The sequence below is a fragment of the Trachypithecus francoisi genome, unplaced genomic scaffold, assembly GCF_009764315.1.
Source record: "Trachypithecus francoisi isolate TF-2019V2 unplaced genomic scaffold, Tfra_2.0 Lachesis_group5, whole genome shotgun sequence".
NCBI classification, from domain to species: Eukaryota; Metazoa; Chordata; class Mammalia; order Primates; family Cercopithecidae; genus Trachypithecus; species Trachypithecus francoisi.
In genome coordinates, this window is record NW_022681470.1 from 97,294,373 (window position 1) to 97,313,847 (window position 19,475).

Here is a 19,475-nt window from a genome sequence, read left to right on the forward strand (position 1 = left end):
CGCCCCCTTGTATAGGCTCATCAGGGGCGGGGCTGAAGATAGGCCACGCCCCCAGTTCGCGGTTCCGCCGAGAACGAGCGATAGGTGAGGAGGTGAGGTGGGCGGGGCCAAGGGGTCTGGGACATGCCCCATCGGTGCTCGCTCGGATTTACACAAAGGTGGGGCTTGGGAGAGACATGGGGCTGCTTTAACTGAATAGCTTTATCTAGAGTATGTGGTTGCACTTCAACATTCTTCATTAATCTTGTCGCCTTCCATCTCCAAGATCAGTGTTGATCAGAGGGAATCACCCTGCCTGCTCCTAGAGGATGAGGAGTTGAAACCTGCGAAAGCTTCCTCCATACATGCTCCTCTCCCTATACGTAAACCAGCCTGTAGGCTTTGTAGAGCTGAGTAAACCTTTCCTCCACCGCAGAAAGGCAGGCACCAAGGGCCAACTCACTCAGACTGGCCTAAGCCAGTCTGGCAGGTGCACTTCCTTGGCAAGAGGCCCAGGAGGCCCAGTCAGCTAGGCTCTGGGTGGGGCTTGTTTGCTTGTTTTGCAGAAGCTCTTTTACTGACGCTGCCCTTATATGGTTGGGAGAGGCGGGACACATTGCCTTAAAAGGAATTTGCGTTCGTGAGAAAGGATGAGCCTTGACATCTCCAGTTGCATTTTCTCCCCAAGTCTAGACTGGGATCTTGGGGGCCTAGAAGAGGGGGTTGGCCAAGCAGGACCCTGGAGCATCCTCCCCGCCCAGCTGCTCTTGGCAGATGGCTGCTTCACTTGGCTATGGTCCACACAGCAGACAGAATACTTCAGGAGGAGGTCTGACCCACTCCTGAGTGGATAGTACCCCTATACGTGGCAATAGGCTCTAGAGAAGGGCCAGCTCCCTCTTCAAGGCAACACTAGGGCAGGAACAGCAGAAATGTCCCTACCTCCCAGTTAGGTACTGGGTTCTATGCCAGTTAGGAATGAATGAGGATTTTTCTACCTGGGAAGTGAATGCTGGGGTTATCACTATGACCCAAGGGAATAAAACCCAGTTCTGGTCTGTTCTACTCTAACCCTCAAAAAGGCATTTACTGCTGGCCGGGCACAGTGGTTTATGCCTGTAATCCCAGCACTTTGGGAGGCCGAGGTGGGCAGATCACAAGGTCAGGAGTTTGAGACCAGCCTTACCAACACGGAGAAACTCCATCTCTACTAAAAATACAAAAATTAGCTGGGTGTGGAGGCAGGTGCCTGTAATCCCAGCTACTCAGGAGGCCGAGGCAGGAGAATTGCTTGAACCCGGGAGACAGCGGTTGCAGTGAGCCAAGATCACACCATTACACTCTAGTCTGGGCGATAGAGTGAGACTCAGTCTCAAAAAAAAAAAAAAAAAAAAAAAGGCATTTACTGTCCTTGCTCTTCCCAGAATGTTGTTCAGGAGAGAATGGGGCTGCCATAAACATCTCCAAGTTTCCTAGGTCCCACCTGCTGTGTTGTAAAGGGCCTCTGAAAAGTAAGGTGAAGAAAACTCTAGCTTTGGCCCCTAAGCTGTACAGTTAATATGACTTCATAAAACCTGGACCTCCAAATAAGCCAAGAAAAAGAATGAGAAGACAAATCAAGGATTTCAATATAAATGTATAGTTTTAATATTTAATTTAAGATAAAACCAAGGCTGGATTGGATTGGAAAAGAATGTCCAATTTGCAGAAGAATATAGGAATTTTTTTTAATCATGACATTACAAGTCATTCGTGAAAACAGCCTTCCTCCTCCCACCGGCTCCCTATACAACCTGCTTAGGAAATATGAGACGTGAATCATCTCCCTTACCTATTCCCTACCAGGACTTGGTTCTCCCCAAAATCCAAAGGAGAAATAAATGTCTTCCGTTCTCTCTTCCTATTTTTACAGTCAGCTTCTAAGCCCTTGCAAAGCCCTGAATCAGGGCCAAGCACCTCAGAAAATGAGGGTCCCTTGGTTCTTTTATCGAAGTTGGGTACATCTGGTCAGAGAAGCCCCAAGGAAGGCCACAGGGACTGACACCTTTACTTTTGGAACTTCTGCAGACAGTTGTCAGGGCTCCCAGGTGCAACCACCTTATAACCATATCCACAGTCACAGAGGAGGGAGAGGAGGAAGGATGGAAACCCTGAGCAGGACCAGACCCCCGCCACTTTATCATGACCCTACCAAAGTCCCTCTCCCAGCGGCTCATTGGCAGAGAAACCCCCAATAGCTCTCTCAATCAATCACTGGGGCAGCAGGGAAGGCTGAGGGCCCTGGCTGGGCAAAAGCTGGTCTTTGGAGAGGTATGAATGTGCAGATATAAAAGGCAAGAAGAGCATCCTTATCTCCTTACCTTGGCTAAGGCACTGAGAGGAAAAATGCAAGGTAGGAATGGCGAAGAGGGGAAAGGAAGAAGACAAAAATATAGGAACTGGAAGGATATGGGGACTACCACATGGGCCCCATACTTGTGCAAAGAAATGGGTAGAGCCATGCCTGCATGTCCGTTACCCATAACATTCCCCTCACCCTGCTCTAGAGTGGAAGGACAATGAGTTGCAGGAATCCAGGGAGCACATTAACATATGGTATTTCCCTGAGCCTTAGGGGTAAGGGCTAAAAAATAAAGCTTTGTACACATGGCAATTTCTATCCCTTCCTATCCTGCTCAGTCTCTATCAGCCTAATGCTGACCATCCTTCCACTATGAGAGAGATGAGGGAGGTGTCGGCACTTGAGGAAAGGGCTCAGTTGGCTTGAAATATCCACTCCTACAGTGGAAAGTCCATCTATCAGCTTATTGCTGAGGTGTTTTTTTTATCACCATCATTCAGACCCCTCCCTTTCTTAGGTCTGAATAATTGGGTCACCCATAGGAATGTGGAATCCAGGGTGGGCAGAGCAGAGCAGCACTTGCTGGGATAGGCCTTGAGCCTGGTTGCTGGGCCCTTGAGGACCACGAGCTAACAGGAGCTGGTCTGTAGGTTGCTCTCCGTAAGCAGTGATGCAATGGATGAGGGATCGTAGACACTGTCGAATTCCTCATCTGAGCTCAGTCCTTCGTGTTTGAGAGCTGACTCAGCGGCTGAGCGGGAAGCTTTGCGCCTGACTCAGAGAGAAGAATAATGGTTAGGGAGGGGAAAAAAGAAATATTGAGACAGCCACCCTTTTTGTACAAAAGAAACCCCAATTCTTCTAAGGCTTAAAGTTTACTCACAAAATCCCCAACTAATCAGATTTGGGGAGATGAGGTACAGGTTGGTGGCTGAGATACTAAGAAATAAATATACTGGCTTCCGACCAGAAACAAGTGACTACACAGTCCCATCTTAGAGATTCTCCTCCTTATCCAGCACAGGAGGGACCATTCCCTCCCTGCTCTAGTGTCCCTGTGGAGCAAGGGCAAAAGGGCAGCCCATACCAGGAGTCCTTCTCCAGAGACTTGATCCGGGCCTGGAGCTGTTCATTGACCTCATGCTGCTCCTCCAGCTCACGCTGGGCCTTCTTCCTCAGGCCATCCAGTCGCTCAATTTCCTCTTCTGCTTCATCCACCTGACGCTTCAAAGCCTTCACCCTCAGGCTTAGCTGGGCAGGATACCAAGTCCACACATTGGAATAGCATCTACTACCATGGCCCGGGACCCTCCCCCTTAACAATCTTGTCAAGGGATAATTGTCGCTGGAAAAATGTGGCCTTGGGCAAGTTCCTTAACCTCACAGGGTTGTCTTAGGGATTAAATGTATTAACACATGTGTAATACTTACAGAACCTAGCACATCATAAGGACTCAATATATATGCTTACTACGACTTCTCTAGTCTAGTCCTTTCAATCTAATCTCTGTCCTTATACAAGGAAAGTCTAAGGTTGGAAGACCTATGGGGGATAAGGGCCTCCCTTGGTTTTCAGGAAAACATATAATATATACCTGCCCTGGGTTGCTTGGCCCCAGGGTGCCATGTCCTCACCTGGTCTTTCTGGTCATTGACATGCTGCCGCTCATCTTCAATCTGGATGGATAGCTCTTTAACTTTCCGCTCCAGTTTTCGATTGGTAGACTGCAGAACTGTCTTCTCCCTAAGATGAGATAGAAGAATGTCTATGAGTGACCCCTTTTTTAAGGGAATCCTAACTTGGCCCCCTACTGTCCCCAAGGACTTCTCTCAGTCATGAGCCCCACCGTTAGACTGGGCAGGATCCAGGGCAGATTCAAAGAACAAGGGAGAGTGAGGTCATTCACATTTCAGAATTTCTGCAACTCTCTTTGCTCTCTATCAGGAGAAAAGGTTCCCTAAAGATCAGGCCAGGTTGGCCACATCTGAGGGGGAAGATGGAGGGAGCTATAGAAGAGAAAAGCCAAGAAGGAGGGAGGAAGAAAAGGAGGGAGGAAGGGAGGGAGGAAGGATAGGCTTATGTCACCTCTCTTCAGCCTGTAGCCGCTCCTGCAACAACTGATTCTGGGACTCAAGCTGAGAGAGGCTGGCACTGGGCTTCTGGAAGCCTTCTGAGCTGGCCAACCGGGTCTTCAGGTCTTTGTTCTGAGAGAGATAGGAAGCCTCCACAGTTAGCACTCCACTGGCCATTTTACCCACCTCCTGGGGTCTATCCCTAAGAACCCTCCCCTCCCCACTCACCTGTCTCTCCAAGGAGATTTTGTCACACTCCAGGTCCTGCCGAGCAGACCTCTCCTGCAGGAGCTCTGTCCTCAGCTGATCTACCTAGTGGGGATGAGTGAGAGGACGAGACTTGGGGAGGGCTAAGGATGAACCAGCAAGCTGAACCAAGTGAGGCCGAGTCATGGGAGGATGGTCTCTGAACCCTGAATCCAAAAATTCCCAGGCAACTAAAAAATCACAGCATATTCAAATGGGAGGAGCCAGAGGATGTAAACAGGGCCTCCTTCGTCCCACCAGGAACTAGTATCCCTTGTAAACTAAAGAAGCCCCAATTCAGGTCAGAGAGTAGCCCAGGCCACCAGGATCCCTTCCTCCACACAAATTGTTGGCTTCTTTCCACCCAAGGAAACTGATCAACCCTTCCCAAAGCAGATGAGACCCTGAAATAGACCCAGCCATGCACAGATTCGGCAGCCAGATGATGAAAGATGGGAGGGTAGAGTTGTTTTTGAGAGAACCAAGAGGTGATGTAGTCAGGGGTAAACAGAGATGAGGGATAAAGAGGGGGTTACCTGGTCCCGGCCACGATTCACCCGGTCTGTTAGCAGCTCCACAGTGTTCTTCTCCTCATCTAACTCTGCTTCCAGCCGTGAGACTTTTTCCTATGACAGAAGAACAAGTTAATTTTGTCCCAAATGCTGGACACCAGAATGCCAAACTCAGACCAAGAGCCTCTCAAACGCCAGCATTAACAGACTTTTCTCTCTTGCACATATCCCTGTAACCTTTTGGTACTTGCCGGGGCCCAGAGCCACCATGGAGCCAGCGCCCTCTGCTGACCAGATGTGGCATCATGGGCAGGTCGGGGCAGGTCACTGCCCTTTGACAGACAGGAAAACTCCAGAATCTACTCTTCATTGGAAAACCCTATTTCTCTAATGGGAAAACAGAGAGAAACCCAAGTACCTGGGCCAAGGCTGAGATGAAGAGACTCGGAAACTGAGGCACTGGAGGCAGTACCATGTAGAGGCTAAAAGTAAATACATGGGACCAGACTGTCCAGTCTGAAAATCAGATTTACTGCTTCCTGGCAGTAGACCATGGACAAGTTCATCTCTCTGTGCCTCAGTTTCCCTCATCTGTAAAATGGAGAAAACAAGACTACCTACCCCACAGAGTTATTCTGAGGATTCTCTTAAGTGCCTATCACACAGCACAATATGTTTGCTGCTGCTGTTATTATTATTATCAAATATAGCAAACTGAAGAATACTGTTCACTCTAAAGGGGAAACCCACTGCTCAGCTCCAGCCAACTGTTGCCATGCAGACTCAGGACAAGACACTCAGTATTACCATATCTGCCAAATACAAAAGAAACTAGAAATCCAAATTTTTAGGTGACATCTATAAATTTCTAAACATTGGCAATTGATTCAAAGTTGTTTAAAATACTGCAGCCAAACAAAACTCATCAACTGTGGGCTGTCAGTTTTGACTGCTAGTACAGAAAGAGGCTTGGAAGTCCCACCCCTTTTCCACAGGTCACACCCCAGTGCCCTCACTTCGAGGCCCTTCAGCTGCCGGGCCCTGTCGTCCTGGGAGCGCTTCTTGTTCTCTGCCTCTTGCTCCAGCCCCTGCAGTCGCTGGGCCAGTAGCTCTTTGTCCAGCCGGGCTGTGTCCCGCTCAGCCTGGGATGCCTGCAGGGCCTGCCGCAGCCTCTGGATCTAAGCAGGGGTAAAAATGCCACAGCTCAGTGTAGTAAGAAGGTGAAGGTTGAAGGGCAGGAGCAGTCCAGCCCAGTGGGCAGAAACATTTAATCACTGTCACTCTTTAGAATTACCAGTGGTATGGTGACAATAAAAAGCAGACTGACTTTTCATCCATTTTCTTTTTTTTCTTCATTTTTTAGATGGAGTCTCATTCTGTCACCCAGGCTAGAGTACAGTGGCGCGATCTCGGCTTACTGCAATCTCCACCTCCCAGGTTCAAGCGATTCTCCTGCCTCAGCCTCCCGAGTAGCTGGGACTACAGGCATGTGCCACCACGCTTGGCTAATGTTTTGTATTTTTAGTAGAGACGGGGTTTTACCGTGTTAGCCAAGATGGTCTTGATCTCCTGACCTTCTGATCCGCCTGCCTCAGCCTCCCAAAGTGCCGGGATTACAGGCGTGAGCCACTGCACCTGCCCTCATTCATTTTCTTTGTTTCTGGTTTTTTTTTTTTTTTTTTTTTTGAGACACGGAATCTCACTCTGTCGCCCAGGCTGGAGTGCAATGGCACGATCTCGGCTCACTGCAACCTCCACCTCCCAGGTTCAAGCAATTCTCCTGCCTCAGCCTCTTGAGTAGCTGGGATTACAGGAGCCCACCACGTTCGGCTAATTTTTGTATTTTTAGTAGAGATGGGGTTTCACCATGTTGGCCAGGTTGGTCTCGAACACCTGACCTCATGATCTGCCCATCTCAGCCTCCCAAAGTGCTGGGATTGCAGGTGTGAGCCACCGTCCCCAGCTTCTTTATTGTTTTTAAAGTCTCTACACAACTTGGAATCACCTGAGGAGTTTTTTAAAATACTGATCCTGGATCCCATCCCCAGAGATGATGACTAAAGTGGTATGGAATACAGCTTGGGTGTGGAGATTTTTTAAAATCTCCCCAGGTGGCTCTAAGCCACAGAATTTGAAAATCACTGCTCTACAGACAATATATTCCTCCACGCTGCAAGTCATTAGACCTAAACCTGGGCCCCAGGGACCCTTGGTCACAGGTTCAGTTAAGAGGTAAGGATGGGGCCGGGCACAGTGGCTCACGCCTGTAATCCCAGCCCTTTGGGAGGCTAAGGCAGGCAGATCACGAGGTCAGGAGATCGAAACCATCCTGGCTAACACAGTGAAACCCTGTCTCTACTAAAAATACAAAAAAGTAGCCAGGTGTGGTGGTGGGCACCTGTAGTCCCTGCTACTCGGGAAGCTGAGGCAGGAGAATGGCATGAACCCAGGAGTCAGAGCTTGCAGTGAGCCGAGATCGCGCCACTGCATCCCAGCCTGGGCGACAGAATGAGACTCCGTCTCAAAAAAAAAAAAAAAGCAGCAAGGACCTTCAAACCCAAGGCTTCTACCTCATCCTGAAGCCGGTTCAGTCCCCCAGAGGTCTTCTCAGCCTCACTCGCCCAATCCTTGGCCTGGCGCTGGGCATCTGCCACCTCTCGCCGGGCCTTTTCCTTATAATCTTCCAGCTGGGCCTGGAGCTGCTGCAGGGCTTGCTGAGAGTCCTCCCCGATCTTCTCCAACTAAAACACAGAGAAAAGGGTCTTCAGCACTGTATATAAATGTCCCTGTCCAGGCCCAGACTCCCAAGACTCTCCCCCAAGGGTCTCCTTCCTGACAAGGCAGCCTTCTCTTGCTCTTTCCTGGGCCTAGGTTCCTAGTATAGCTAATAGTTATATATAGATGTCTGGGTTCAAATCCTGGCTCTACCACTTACTAGTGACCATATGCAAGTTACTTATCTCTCTGGGTCTCCGTTCCCCATCTGTAAAATGGGATAAGACTAGTAGCTATATCACAAGGTGCTGTGAGAATTACGTTAGTTAATTATGTGAAGTTCTGTACTTACAACAGTGCCTGATACAAAGTAAGTCTTAAATGACCATTTCAGCAAACCCAAGGTGCCAATGATTATAAGATGTACAACTAAGAAAAATCTGCCAATTGAACTATAACATACCACAAGTTGTAAGACACAACTCTATTTCAGAAATGATAAAATGTGCATTTTTCATTGACAAATGATAAAATGCGCACTTTAGAATTGATGTAATATATTACGTGTTTGCTCCCGTTTTACAAAAAGATTGGGAGGAGAACCTTAGCAGCAAAAGCAATTTATTTCCTTTTCTTTTTTCTTTCTTCTTCCCCTCACCGAAACTTAAAATTCTACCAATGAAGATTTTTTTTTGTTTGACAGGCTCTTGCTGTATTGCAGTGGGGCAGTCACAGCTCACTGCAGCCTCAGCCTCCTGAGCTGAAGCAATCCTTCTACCTCAGCCTCCCGAGTAGCTGGGAATACAGATGTCTGGGTTCAAATCCTGGCTCTACCACTCATTAGCAACCATAGGCAAGTTACTTATCTTCTCTGGGTCTCAGTTCCTCATCTACAGAGAAACTGAGGCACAAGCCATCACACCTGGCTAATTTTTTTTTTTTTTAAAGTAGAGACAGAGTCTTACTATGTTGCCCAAGCTGGCCAATGACGATTCTTGTATATAGGTTTTGTAGACTCCTAAGGGAGAATCCCAGGAGATGCTCTCCAAGAATGAAGACCATAAAGGAATGGGAGGTGAGGGAAAGAGCAAAAACATGGAGGGGAGGTAGGAAGGATGCCCCTTCCAGAAGATTTGGTCTTGGTCTTCCTAACAATGTACTTGAGGAAAGCAAACATCACACATTCTTTTTTTTTTTTGTTCTTAAGACAGAGTCTTGCTCTGTCACCCAGGCTGGAGTGCAGTGGCATGATCTCGGCTCACTGCAACCTCCGCCTTCCAGGCTCAAGTGATTCTCCTGCATCAGCCTCCTGAGTAGTTGGGACTACAGGCACGAGCCACCACGCCTGGCTAATTTTTTTATATTTTTAGTAGAGTCAGAGTTTTGCTGTGTTGGCCAGGCTGGTCTCAAACTCCTGACCTCAGGTATCTGCCTACCTCAGCCGCTCAAAGTGCTGGAATTACAGGCGTGAGTCACCGCACCTAGCCATAAACATCACACATTCTGACTAACCCCTCTCCCCCAACCCCCTGTTCCCTCAGGCCAGCTTCTGGATGAGCTAGGCCTCTTCCTAAAGGCCCAGAATACCCCATGCCCCACCTCCTTGTTCAGTCGGTCCACAGTCCTGTCCAGCAAACGCTTCTGCTCCTCCAGCTCAGCCTTGCCTCGCCGGAGCACCTCCCGCTGCTTCCCTTCCTCCTCCAGGGCCCGGTTCAGTGTCTGCTGCTCTTGCCCCAGGCGGGCCAGCCCCCGCTGAGCCTCCTCTAGGCGTGCCTCCAGTGCCCGCTTGGCTGCTGCCAGACTCCCTTCCTCTTCCTGGGATGCATTCAAGGCCTCCTCCAGTTGCTGTTTCTCTGCCTGGGAGGTAGGGAAGCAGGGTTGGACTGAGAAAAGGCAAAACTTGGGTTCAAGTTATTTGGAGGTGGGTAGCTGGACGGGAGAAATGAGGTATTTATGAAAATGGTGCGCAATGAAAACAGGCTCCTAGCAAAGAAATCAGGATGGATAGAGCAAGCAAAGGGTGAGAGATAAGAGACAAAAATACCAGTGCGAAGACTGGAACACTGGCGCCAAAGTATACTCCAGGAAATAGACCCAAGGTTAACAGAGGGTTTGGGGAGGCGAAACAGATGCACACTAAGAACAAAGTGAAACTGATGACTGTTTAGCATAGGAGTATTTCACCAGGGCTGAGCAGAGAGGGCTGGGAGGGCAGAAGCACTGACCTCCAGCCGCTGCAGCTTGTCCCGCAGTCGTGCCTCCACCGCTTCCCCACCATCCACCAGACCTCGAGTCTCTTTCAGCTGCTGCTCCAAACCCAGGATGCGCCGGCGGAATTCGTCATTTTCCTCCTGGGTCTCCCGAAGCGTTGTCTCCACTGCGGCCCGCCGCTGCCCCAGCACTGCTGCCTCTGCCTCGGCCACCATCTTAGCCTAAGGACGGTTCAGGGGGTGGCAGCTCAGACCCCAGTGCTTGGGGCCATTGACCAAACCCAGGAAAGCCGTCCCAAAGACCGCCCATAAGAATGAGGCTTAAAGAGAGGAGCTGCCACCAGCCAGACACTTCCCTGAAAATCCCACCCCTACAGAGATACAGGTGTCCTCCCCCTGCCAAATCCTGGCTTCTTTGAACCACACGCCTAGGACCCAGGAACTGGTCAGTACATACCCATGACAGGTAACTTTCCACACCCTCTGGCTCCTCAGCCCTCCAGACACCCTCAGCCTCCACCTCCTAAGCCCTGTGCCCACTCCCCTTGCCTTGGAAGCCTCTTCACAGTCCTGTCGCAGTTGCTGGAGGGTCTTTTGTAGCTGGAGGTTCTGTTCTTCCAGCTCTCGACCTCGATCAGCCTCAACCCTCAGGACTGCCAGCTGCTTCTCCAACTCCCGGTCCCGGTGTCGCCCAGCCACCTCCTGGCTCTGCCGTTCTGCCTGCAGTTCCTTAAGCTCCTCCTGTGTCTGGAGCAGCTCCTGGAAGGAAATGGGAGGTGATGGGGCACCTAGAGCCAGACTAAGATACCTGAATGTGGAGAAGCTGAAACTCACACTGCCAGGGGGAATGAAAAATGATGTGGCCACTTCGGAAAGCAGTTCAGCAGTTTCTCAAAAAGTTAAACACAGATTTACCATTTATATCACCAGCAATTCCACTCTTAGGTAACCCAAGAAAACTGAAAATGCGTGTTCACACAAAAACTTATACATATGTGAATGTTCATAGTAGCATTATTCATTATAGCCCAAATGTATAAACAACCCAGATGTCCATGAATTGATGACTGGACTAAACATGGTACACCCACAGAGTGGAATATTATTCAGCCATAAAAAGGAATGAAGTACTTGGCCAGGCGCGGTGGCTCACGCCTGTAATCCCAACACTTTGGAAGGCCGAGGCGGGTGGATCACGAGGTCAGGAGATTGAGACCATCCTGGCGAACATGGTGAAACCCCGTCTCTACTGAAAATACAAAAAATTTAGCCAGGCGTGTTGGCCGGCGCCTGTAGTCCCAGCTTCTAGGGAGGCTGAGGCAGGAGAATGGCGTGAACCTGGGAGGCGGCAGAGCTTGCAGTGAGCCAAGATCGCACCACTGCACTCCAGCCTGGGTGACAGCGCGAGACTCCGTTTCAAAAAAAAAAACAAAACAAAAAGGAATGAAGTATTCATACTTGCTACCACATGGACAAACCTTGAAAACACTATGCTAGGTGAAAGAAGCCAGACACTTAAGGCCATATAGTATAGGATTCAATTATATGAAATATCCAGAAGAGGTAAATCTAGAGTCAAAAAGTAGATTAGTGGTTGCCATTGGGTGGGGGGAATTATTGCTAACGGGTTTGGCGCCTTTTGGGGGTAATGAAAATGTTCTGTAATTAAATAGCGGTGATGGTTGTACAACTTTGTTAATATAATAAAAACCACTGGGTGCCAGGCGCCAGTGGCTCACGCCTGTAACCCCAGCAGTTTGGGAGGCCGAGGCAGGTGGATCACCTGAGGTCAGGAGTTCAAAACCAGCCTGGCCAACTTGGCAAAACCCTGTCTCTACTAAAAATACAAAAATTAGCCAGGCGTGGTGGTGTGTGCCTGTAATCCCAGCTGCTTGGGAAGCTGAGGCAGGAGAATGGCTTGAACCCAGAAGGCGGAGGTTGCAGTGAGCCAGACTACACCACTGTACTCCAGCCTGGGTGGCACGGTGAGACTCCGTCTCAAAAAAAAAAAAGAGAAACCATTGGATTGTACACAAAGATGACTTTTACAGCATGTAAAATATAACTCCATAAAAAAAAAAAAAAGTGAAGGGAGAGTACATGAAGGTATGACTAGTGCAACTGGTTACTTAAAAAAATACAGTGTGAGGCCGGGTGCAGTGGCTCACGCCTGGAATCCCAGCACTTTGGGAGGCCGAGGTGGGCAAATCATGAGGTCGGGAGATCGAGACCAACCTGGCTAGCACAGTGAAACCCCGTCTCTACTAAAAATACAAAACAAAATTAGCCAGGTGTGGTGGTGGGTGCCTGTAGTCCCAGCTACTAGGGAGGCTGAGGCAGGAGAATGAACCTGGGAGGCGGAGCTTGCAGTGAGCCGAGATCGCACTACTGCACTCCAGCCTGGGTGACACAGTGAGACTCAATCTCAAAAAAAAAAAAAAAAAAATATATATATATATATATATAGTGTGGTCATGGGATCTCCAACTGCATGCAAGAGCAACCTGGAGAGACTTTGACAGAACAGGTCAGCATAATACCTGCAGCTGCCACTCGTCTTTCCTATTGTGTGTGTGTGTATGTAAAACCAAAATATGTGACACAATAAATACTGGCACAGCTCTGATTTCTTTTAAAAAGAAAATTAAAATATGAGTTCTGGTTCTAATTATTTGTTATTAGCTACTTCTGGAATTCAGAAAGTACCATAATTAGGCTAAAGGGTTATATAATATGTAGTGAATCTTCAATACAAGACCATATACTCTGCTATTTTTCTTTTACTAATTAGTTTTGTTACATTAGTAACCAGGCCGTGCCAACACAAGCATTCCAGTCAACGTGATGATATTTCTCAATGTAAATTAATAAACTGAAAATCTAATGGTAAACATTTTTTCATAAATGTACTTAGAGACCCCTCTGAAAGACAAAGCAGCTTTTGCCATGCTGACCAAATTAGATTTCTGAGCCTGCAAAAGTGACCCTGGAGTTTCACAAATCCACCTAAATGCTGCTACCCATGACGTCTCTTGGGAGGCAGCCAGCAGCTTCTGGCTATACCCCAACCTGGGTTCTGAGAGCACTTTCCATTAGAAACCTCTATGCTCAATGAGGAGACTGGTGCTGCTGTGTTGGAAAGAGATCAAGCTGAGCAGGCAGGATAAGGCCTGGAAACCAAGCACATAGGAGACAGCCCCACTAGCGTGGAGGCCCTCATGGAGAGGTAAGGCAGGTGTTCATCACCCCCACCTGCCATTCTGCCCCCCAATTCCCAAATACCTTCTTGAGCACCTCAACCTGGCGAGTATCTCCAGCACTAGCTCGGGCCTGTTCTAATTCCCTCTGCAAGACCTCTATCTTCTCTCCAAGCTCCTCTTCCATCTCCTCCTTCTCCATTCGCAGCTGCAAGAGTCTGAGCCGGACAAGGTGAAATAAAGGGGAAAGGGAACAGAGTAAGGCCACATGCCTGGGGGAGGTTAGCATGACAATAAAAGCCACCTCTCCGGAGGCCAACACACTGGGCACCCACTCTCAAGAGGAAGGAAGGTGAACATGGAAAGGAGCAGTTTGAGAAATGGGAGAGTAAGAGCATACCATGGATAGAAAGGAAGTGGGCCAGGCATAGTGGCTCATGCCTGTAATCCCAGCACTTTGGAAGGCCAAGGCAGATGGATCACTTGAGCCCAGGAGTTCAAGACCAGCCTAGGCAACATAATGAAACCCCGTCTCTACAAAAAACACAAAAATTAGCTGGGTGTGGTGGTGCATGCCTATGGTCCCACCTATTCAGGAGGCTGAGGTGGGAGGATGGCTTGAGCCCGGGAGGTGGAGGTCGCAGTGAGCCCAGACTGTGCCACTGCACTCCAGCCTGGGCAACAGAGCAAGACCCTGTCTCAAAAAAAAGAAGGGACTGGGTGCAGTGGCTCATACCTGTAATTCCAGAGTTTAGGGAGGCCGAGGTGGGCGGATCACGAAGTCAGGAGTTCAAGACCAGCCTGGCCAACATGGTGAAACCCTGTCTCTACTAAAAATACAAAAAATTCAGGCCTAGTGGCAGGCGCCTATAATCCCAGCAACTCGGGAGGCTGAGGCAGGAGAATCGCTTGAACCCAGGAGGCAGAGGTTGCAGTGAGCCAAGACCACACCACTGCACTCCAGCCTGGGCAACAGAGTGTGACTCCATCTCAAAAAAAAAAAAAAGGGGTCCAGGCGCAGTGGCTCACACCTGTAATTCCAGCACTTTGGGAGGCCAAGGTGGACAGATCCCCTGAGGTCAGGAGTTCAAGACTGCCCTGGCCATGGTAAAACCCCATCTCTACTAAAAATACAAAAATTAGCCAGGCATAGTGGCATGAGCCTGTAATCCCAGCTACTTGGGAGGCTGAGGCAGGAGAATTACTTGAACCCAGGAGGCAGAGGTTGCAGTGAGCCAAGATCGTGCCATTGCACTCCAGCCTGGGCAACAAGAGCAAAACTCTGTCTCCCCCAAAAAATTAATTAAAATTAAAATTAAAAATTAAAAAAGAGAAAGGAAGTGGCATATGAATCATGGGTATTTCTGAGAGGGCCAACGTCCTTACTCCTGCTTGGTGGCTCTAAGATCCTCCTTATTCTTCTGGAACATACTCTGCCAATGCCCTGTCTCCTCTGAAGTCTCCTCCAGCTCCCTCTGCAGCCCTCGCACAAGGGCTGACATCTTCTGCCTCTCGGCCTCCAGCACTGCATGGTCCTAGAGAAGGGGAGAGTTGGACACCAGAAGGCTCAGAGGGAAGAGGTCACTTCAAATCAAAGTGTGAGTGTGTACAAGGAAAGGCTTAGACCCAGAGGGCACCATGCCAGCTGCACCCCCTGACACTCTTGTGGTACCTGGTACAATGCTAGCAGAGGTTCTCTCCTCAAGTCACAGTCCACCCCTCTGTCATCTACAGGAAACCTCCCCAGTTATTTCCCCTTGGGATTTTTTATTTTTAGGTGGACAAAGTCTCACTCTGTCGCCCAGGCTGAAGTGCAATGGCATGATCTCGGCTCACTGCAACCTCCGCCTCCTGGGTTCAAGTGATTCTCCTGCCTTAGCCTCCCAAGTAGCTAGGACTACAAGTACGCATCACTACACCCAGCTAAGTTTTTGTATTTTTGGTAGAGATGGGCTTTCTCCATGTTGCCCAAGCTGGTCTCTAACTTCCTGAGCTCAAGCAATCCACCCGCCTCGGCCTCCCAAAGTGCTGGGATTACAGGCATGAGCTACCGCGCCCAGTCCCCCTTGGGACTTTGCCACCCAACCTCATGGTACTTCTGGCCTATACTCCCTCCCTCTGCCCTTATAGTTTTCCTGGCCAAGGTTTTCAGCAGATCTCACATGTGTCCTTTAGAGGGAGAGGGGGAGTTCCCAGTTGCAACCATGAAAAGTCCAAAAGTCCAAGATCCCAAGGCAGCCTTGTCCCCCAGCAGTGCCTTCCTCTCTCAGACCCTGCTCTTGTCACATGCCTGGGTTGCATCTTGCATGCTCCTGCGGAGCTGCTCCGTGTCTCGCTGGTACTGCTGCCGGACATGCTCCACCTCCTGGTCACGGGAGGCTACCTCCTCTTTCAGGGCCCCCTTCAGGGCTGTCAATTCCCGCTCCCGCAGCCTCAGCTGCTCCTCTACCCGCTGTTTCCCCTCCAAGACCTCTTCCAGAAGTTCCCGGGTCTCTAACAGGTCCTGGAGAAAGTAAAGGAAGAGGTACAGGTGTGACCATATTAGAATCCATCTACTTATCAATTCACTGAGTCAAAACATATTTATTGTGTTAGGCACAGTACCAGGTGCCCTAGTACTGGTACTAGAGCCCAGAATGATAGGTTTCCTTTATCCTAACTCTAGTCCCAACCCACCACTGAATCTGCCTGAAAGCACACTGAGTACACGTAATCAGCCAACCACTCCTCATACTTTGGGGAAACCATGGATGAGCAGACTTGAGGATGCTCCAGCTGAGAAAAAGCAGAGGCTGGGGCATATGACCCCAGACCCTACCTTCAGTAACACCTCCTTAGCAGGCTCAGGACCCTGGACCTGTTTCAGCTTGTTCTGCAGCTCCATCACCTGGGCCTCCAGCCCATGTCGTAAACCTTCACCCTGGTCCAAGAGGCGCTTCATGTTCTGGAGCCTAATAATAGATAACATTATTGTACACTATGTGTCAGGCAGTTTTCGAAACACATCATATATTTTAATTCATATTTATTAATGCATTTAAACTTCCTGCCTTCAAATCTCAATGAGGCCTCCCCTGATGTTTGCAACCTGCCCCCCTACAACCTGACCCTCCTGATCTGCCTTACCCTGTTGTATCTACTGCCTGCTCATGTGTTACAAATTTACTTGCATAATGTTTGTTTACTGTCTGTTCCCTCTCAGCAGAAACTAAGCTTCTGGAGAGCGAGGCCTTCATCTATAGGGTTCACTGATGTGCCTTGGGAACCTAGATTAATGCCTGTCACAGCATTCTTGATGAAACATCTGCTGAATGGATGACTGAATCCTTACAGTGATCCTGTGAGGGAGGTACTATTATTAACTCTACTTTATAGTTTAAGAATCTGAGACAGAGGCAAACCCAGGTAGCTTAACTCAAAATCATGCACTACCACCATTATTGATAAAGAAGGTAGAGAGAAAGGCCCTATCCTGTCCTTAAACCAACACTGCCCCTTTCAGCTTCTGGAGATTTTCTTCTGTCTCCTTCAACCCTAGGGGCAAAGAGGGAGTGGCCTCTATATGTGGCCTACGACCCCAAGCAGCCCCCCAGCAGCCCAAGGTGCGCCATCAGCTGCACTCACTCCTTGTTGCTCTGCTGGGCCTCCTCCTTCCTTCTCTCCAGCAGCTCCTGCAGTCGACTGCACTCTTCTGTTTTCTCCTCCAGCTGCCGCTCCAGCCCAACTCGGGATGGCTCTAGCTTCTGCCGCCTCTGAAAAAGGGAATGAGAGTACAGCAGATGGAGGGTAGGGAAAGCCTCTCAGACTCAGAATAATGGGAATGTATGTCTAACACTCATTGGACACTTGCTGTACGATAGACACTGTACTTAGGACCTTATGTGTATTATCCACATTTAATCCTCATAACTAGCCTTGGTACTTAAGATGATGTAAAATATGTCCACAAATTATCTGACATTTCTTTCAAAAGATAAAGCCAGCTGGGTGCGGTGGCTCACGACTGTAATCCCAACACTTTGGGAGGCCTAGGCTGGCGAATCACCTGAGGTTGGGAGTTTGAGATCAGCCTGACCAACATGGAGAAACCCTGTGTCTACTAAAAATACAAAATTAGCCAGGCGAGGTGGCACAGCCTGTAATGCCAGCTACTCTGGAGGCTGAGGCAGGAGAATTGCTTGAACCTAGGAGGTCGAAGTTGCAGTGAGCCGCGATCACACCATTGCACTCCAGCCTGGGCAACAAGAGCAAAACTCCATTTCAAAAAAAACAAAACAAACAAAACAAAACAAAAAAAGATAAAGCCTAATTCTGTTTGCCTCAAGCACGGGCTTGACTTAGGGGCTTCCTTCTAACAAATGGTAAAAGGAGGACGTGATGAGTAAATTCTGAGGTTAGGTCATAAAAAGGCATTGCAGCTTTTCTCTTGGATCCCTTACTCTGGGAAAAAGTAGCTATTACATTATGAGGATACTCAAAAGCAGCTCTAGGAAGAAGGCCAAACAGCCAGGAACTGAGGTCAACAACCAACAGCCATTTGATTAAGCCAGGTTTTTCTGTTTTGTTTTGTTTTGTTTTTGGTGTTCTGTTTTGTTTTGTTTTGTTTTTGGTGTTCTGTTTTGCTTTGAGACGGAGTTTCGCTCTTATTGCCCAGATTGGAGTGCAATGGCGAGATCTTGGCTCACCGCAACCTCCACCTCCTGGGTTCAAGTGATTCTCGTGCCTCAGCCTCCTAAGTAGCTGGGATTACAGGCATGTGCCACCTTACCTGGCTAATTTTTATATTATTAGAGTAGAGACAGGATTTCTCCATGTTGGTCAGACTGGTCTCAAACTCCCGACCTCAGGTAACCCATCCACCTCGGCCTCCCAAAGTGCTGGGATTACAAGAATGAGTCACAGCGCCCGGCCTGTTTGTTTGTTTGTTTGTTTTGAGATGGAGTCTCACTCCGTTGCCCAAACTGGAGTGCAGCGGCACAATCTCAGCTCACTACAACCTCTGCCTCCCAGGTTCAAGCAATTCTCCCTGCCTCAGGCTCCCAAGTAGCAGGGATTACAGATGCCTGCCACCACGCCTGACTAATTTTTGTCTTTTCAGTAGAGACAGGGTTTCACCACGTTGGCCAGGTTGGTCTTGAACTCCTGACCTCAGGTGATCCACCCATCTCGGCCTCCCAAAGGGCTGGGATTACGGGCATGAGCCACTGCACCCAGCCAATTAAGCTGGTTTTGTTTGTTTGTTTCATTCATTTATTTATATTTTTTTGAGACAGGGACTTGCTCTGGCACCCAGGCTGGAGTGCAGCAGTGCAATCCTAGCTTAGTGCAGTGTTAACCTCCTGGGCTCGAGCAATCCTCCCACTTCAGCCTCCCAAGTAGCTGGAACTACAGGTACATGCCATCACATTTAGCTAATTTTTTTTATTTTTTGTATAGGCAGGGTCTCACTATGTTGCCCAGGCTGGTCTCAAACTCCTGGGCTCAAGTGGTCCTCCCACTTTGCCCCTCCAAAGTGCTGGGATTATAGGCGTGAGCCAACATGCCTGGCCCTGAGTAAGCCATTTTAGAAGCAGATCCTCCAATTTACTTCTTTTAGCCACAGCCAGAAGCTGGACTGGAACCTTATAACAGACTCAGAGCCACAATTACCCTGTTAAGCTGATCCCAGGTTCTTGGTCCTCAGACACTGGGAAAAGCTTTTTTTTTTTTGAGAAGGAGTTTCGCTCTTGTTGCCCAGGCTGGAGTGCAATGGCACCATCTCGACTCACCACAACCTCTGCCTCCCGGGTTCAAGCAATTCTCCTGCCTCAGCCTCCCAAGTAGCTGGGATTACAGGCATTAGCCACCACGCTGGGCTAATTTTGTATTTTTAGTAGAGACAGGGTTTCTCCATGCTGGTCAGGCTGGTCTCAAACTCCCAATCTCAGGTGACCTGCCTGCCTCAGCCTCCCAGAGGATTATATGTGTAAGCCACCGCGCCCAGCCAGAAAATGTTTGTTTTAAGCTGCTGAGTTTTGGGTAATTTGTTACACAGCAATAGTTAATTAATATAGTACTATCATAATCCCCACTTTACAATTTAGGAAACAGAGGCTTAGAACATTTAAAGAACTTGCCCAAGGTTAGTTATACAACCAAAAAGTAACAGAACCAGGATTTGAACCCAGTTAGTTTGGCTCCACAGCTAACCACCTAATCATTA

The 19,475-nt window shown here is 48.9% G+C and overlaps 1 protein-coding gene and 1 non-coding gene across 2 annotated transcripts in view; one reads left to right on the top strand and one right to left on the bottom strand.

Annotated features, from left to right (window-relative positions):
* Window positions 1-1,602: 1,602 nt before the first annotated feature.
* The window catches only part of CGN (cingulin), a 28,798-nt gene continuing 10,925 nt past the window's right edge, over window positions 1,603-19,475 (bottom strand). Inside the window, exons 6-21 of the mRNA XM_033195801.1 lie at window positions 16,898-17,025; window positions 16,092-16,224; window positions 15,564-15,776; window positions 14,660-14,808; window positions 13,359-13,491; window positions 10,626-10,835; window positions 10,092-10,298; window positions 9,466-9,723; window positions 7,722-7,892; window positions 6,168-6,329; window positions 5,176-5,265; window positions 4,622-4,705; window positions 4,407-4,525; window positions 3,956-4,064; window positions 3,408-3,571; window positions 1,603-3,091 (exon numbers count right to left, since the gene is read on the bottom strand). Of these exons, the coding sequence (XP_033051692.1) occupies window positions 2,950-3,091; window positions 3,408-3,571; window positions 3,956-4,064; window positions 4,407-4,525; window positions 4,622-4,705; window positions 5,176-5,265; window positions 6,168-6,329; window positions 7,722-7,892; window positions 9,466-9,723; window positions 10,092-10,298; window positions 10,626-10,835; window positions 13,359-13,491; window positions 14,660-14,808; window positions 15,564-15,776; window positions 16,092-16,224; window positions 16,898-17,025 (2,472 nt within the window). The 3' untranslated portion in view covers window positions 1,603-2,949. The remainder of the gene's footprint in view (window positions 3,092-3,407; window positions 3,572-3,955; window positions 4,065-4,406; window positions 4,526-4,621; window positions 4,706-5,175; window positions 5,266-6,167; window positions 6,330-7,721; window positions 7,893-9,465; window positions 9,724-10,091; window positions 10,299-10,625; window positions 10,836-13,358; window positions 13,492-14,659; window positions 14,809-15,563; window positions 15,777-16,091; window positions 16,225-16,897; window positions 17,026-19,475) is intronic.
* LOC117077050 lies at window positions 12,541-12,646 on the top strand. The gene has a single exon (XR_004434640.1). It is a non-coding gene; the product is annotated as a small nucleolar RNA SNORA44 (small nucleolar RNA).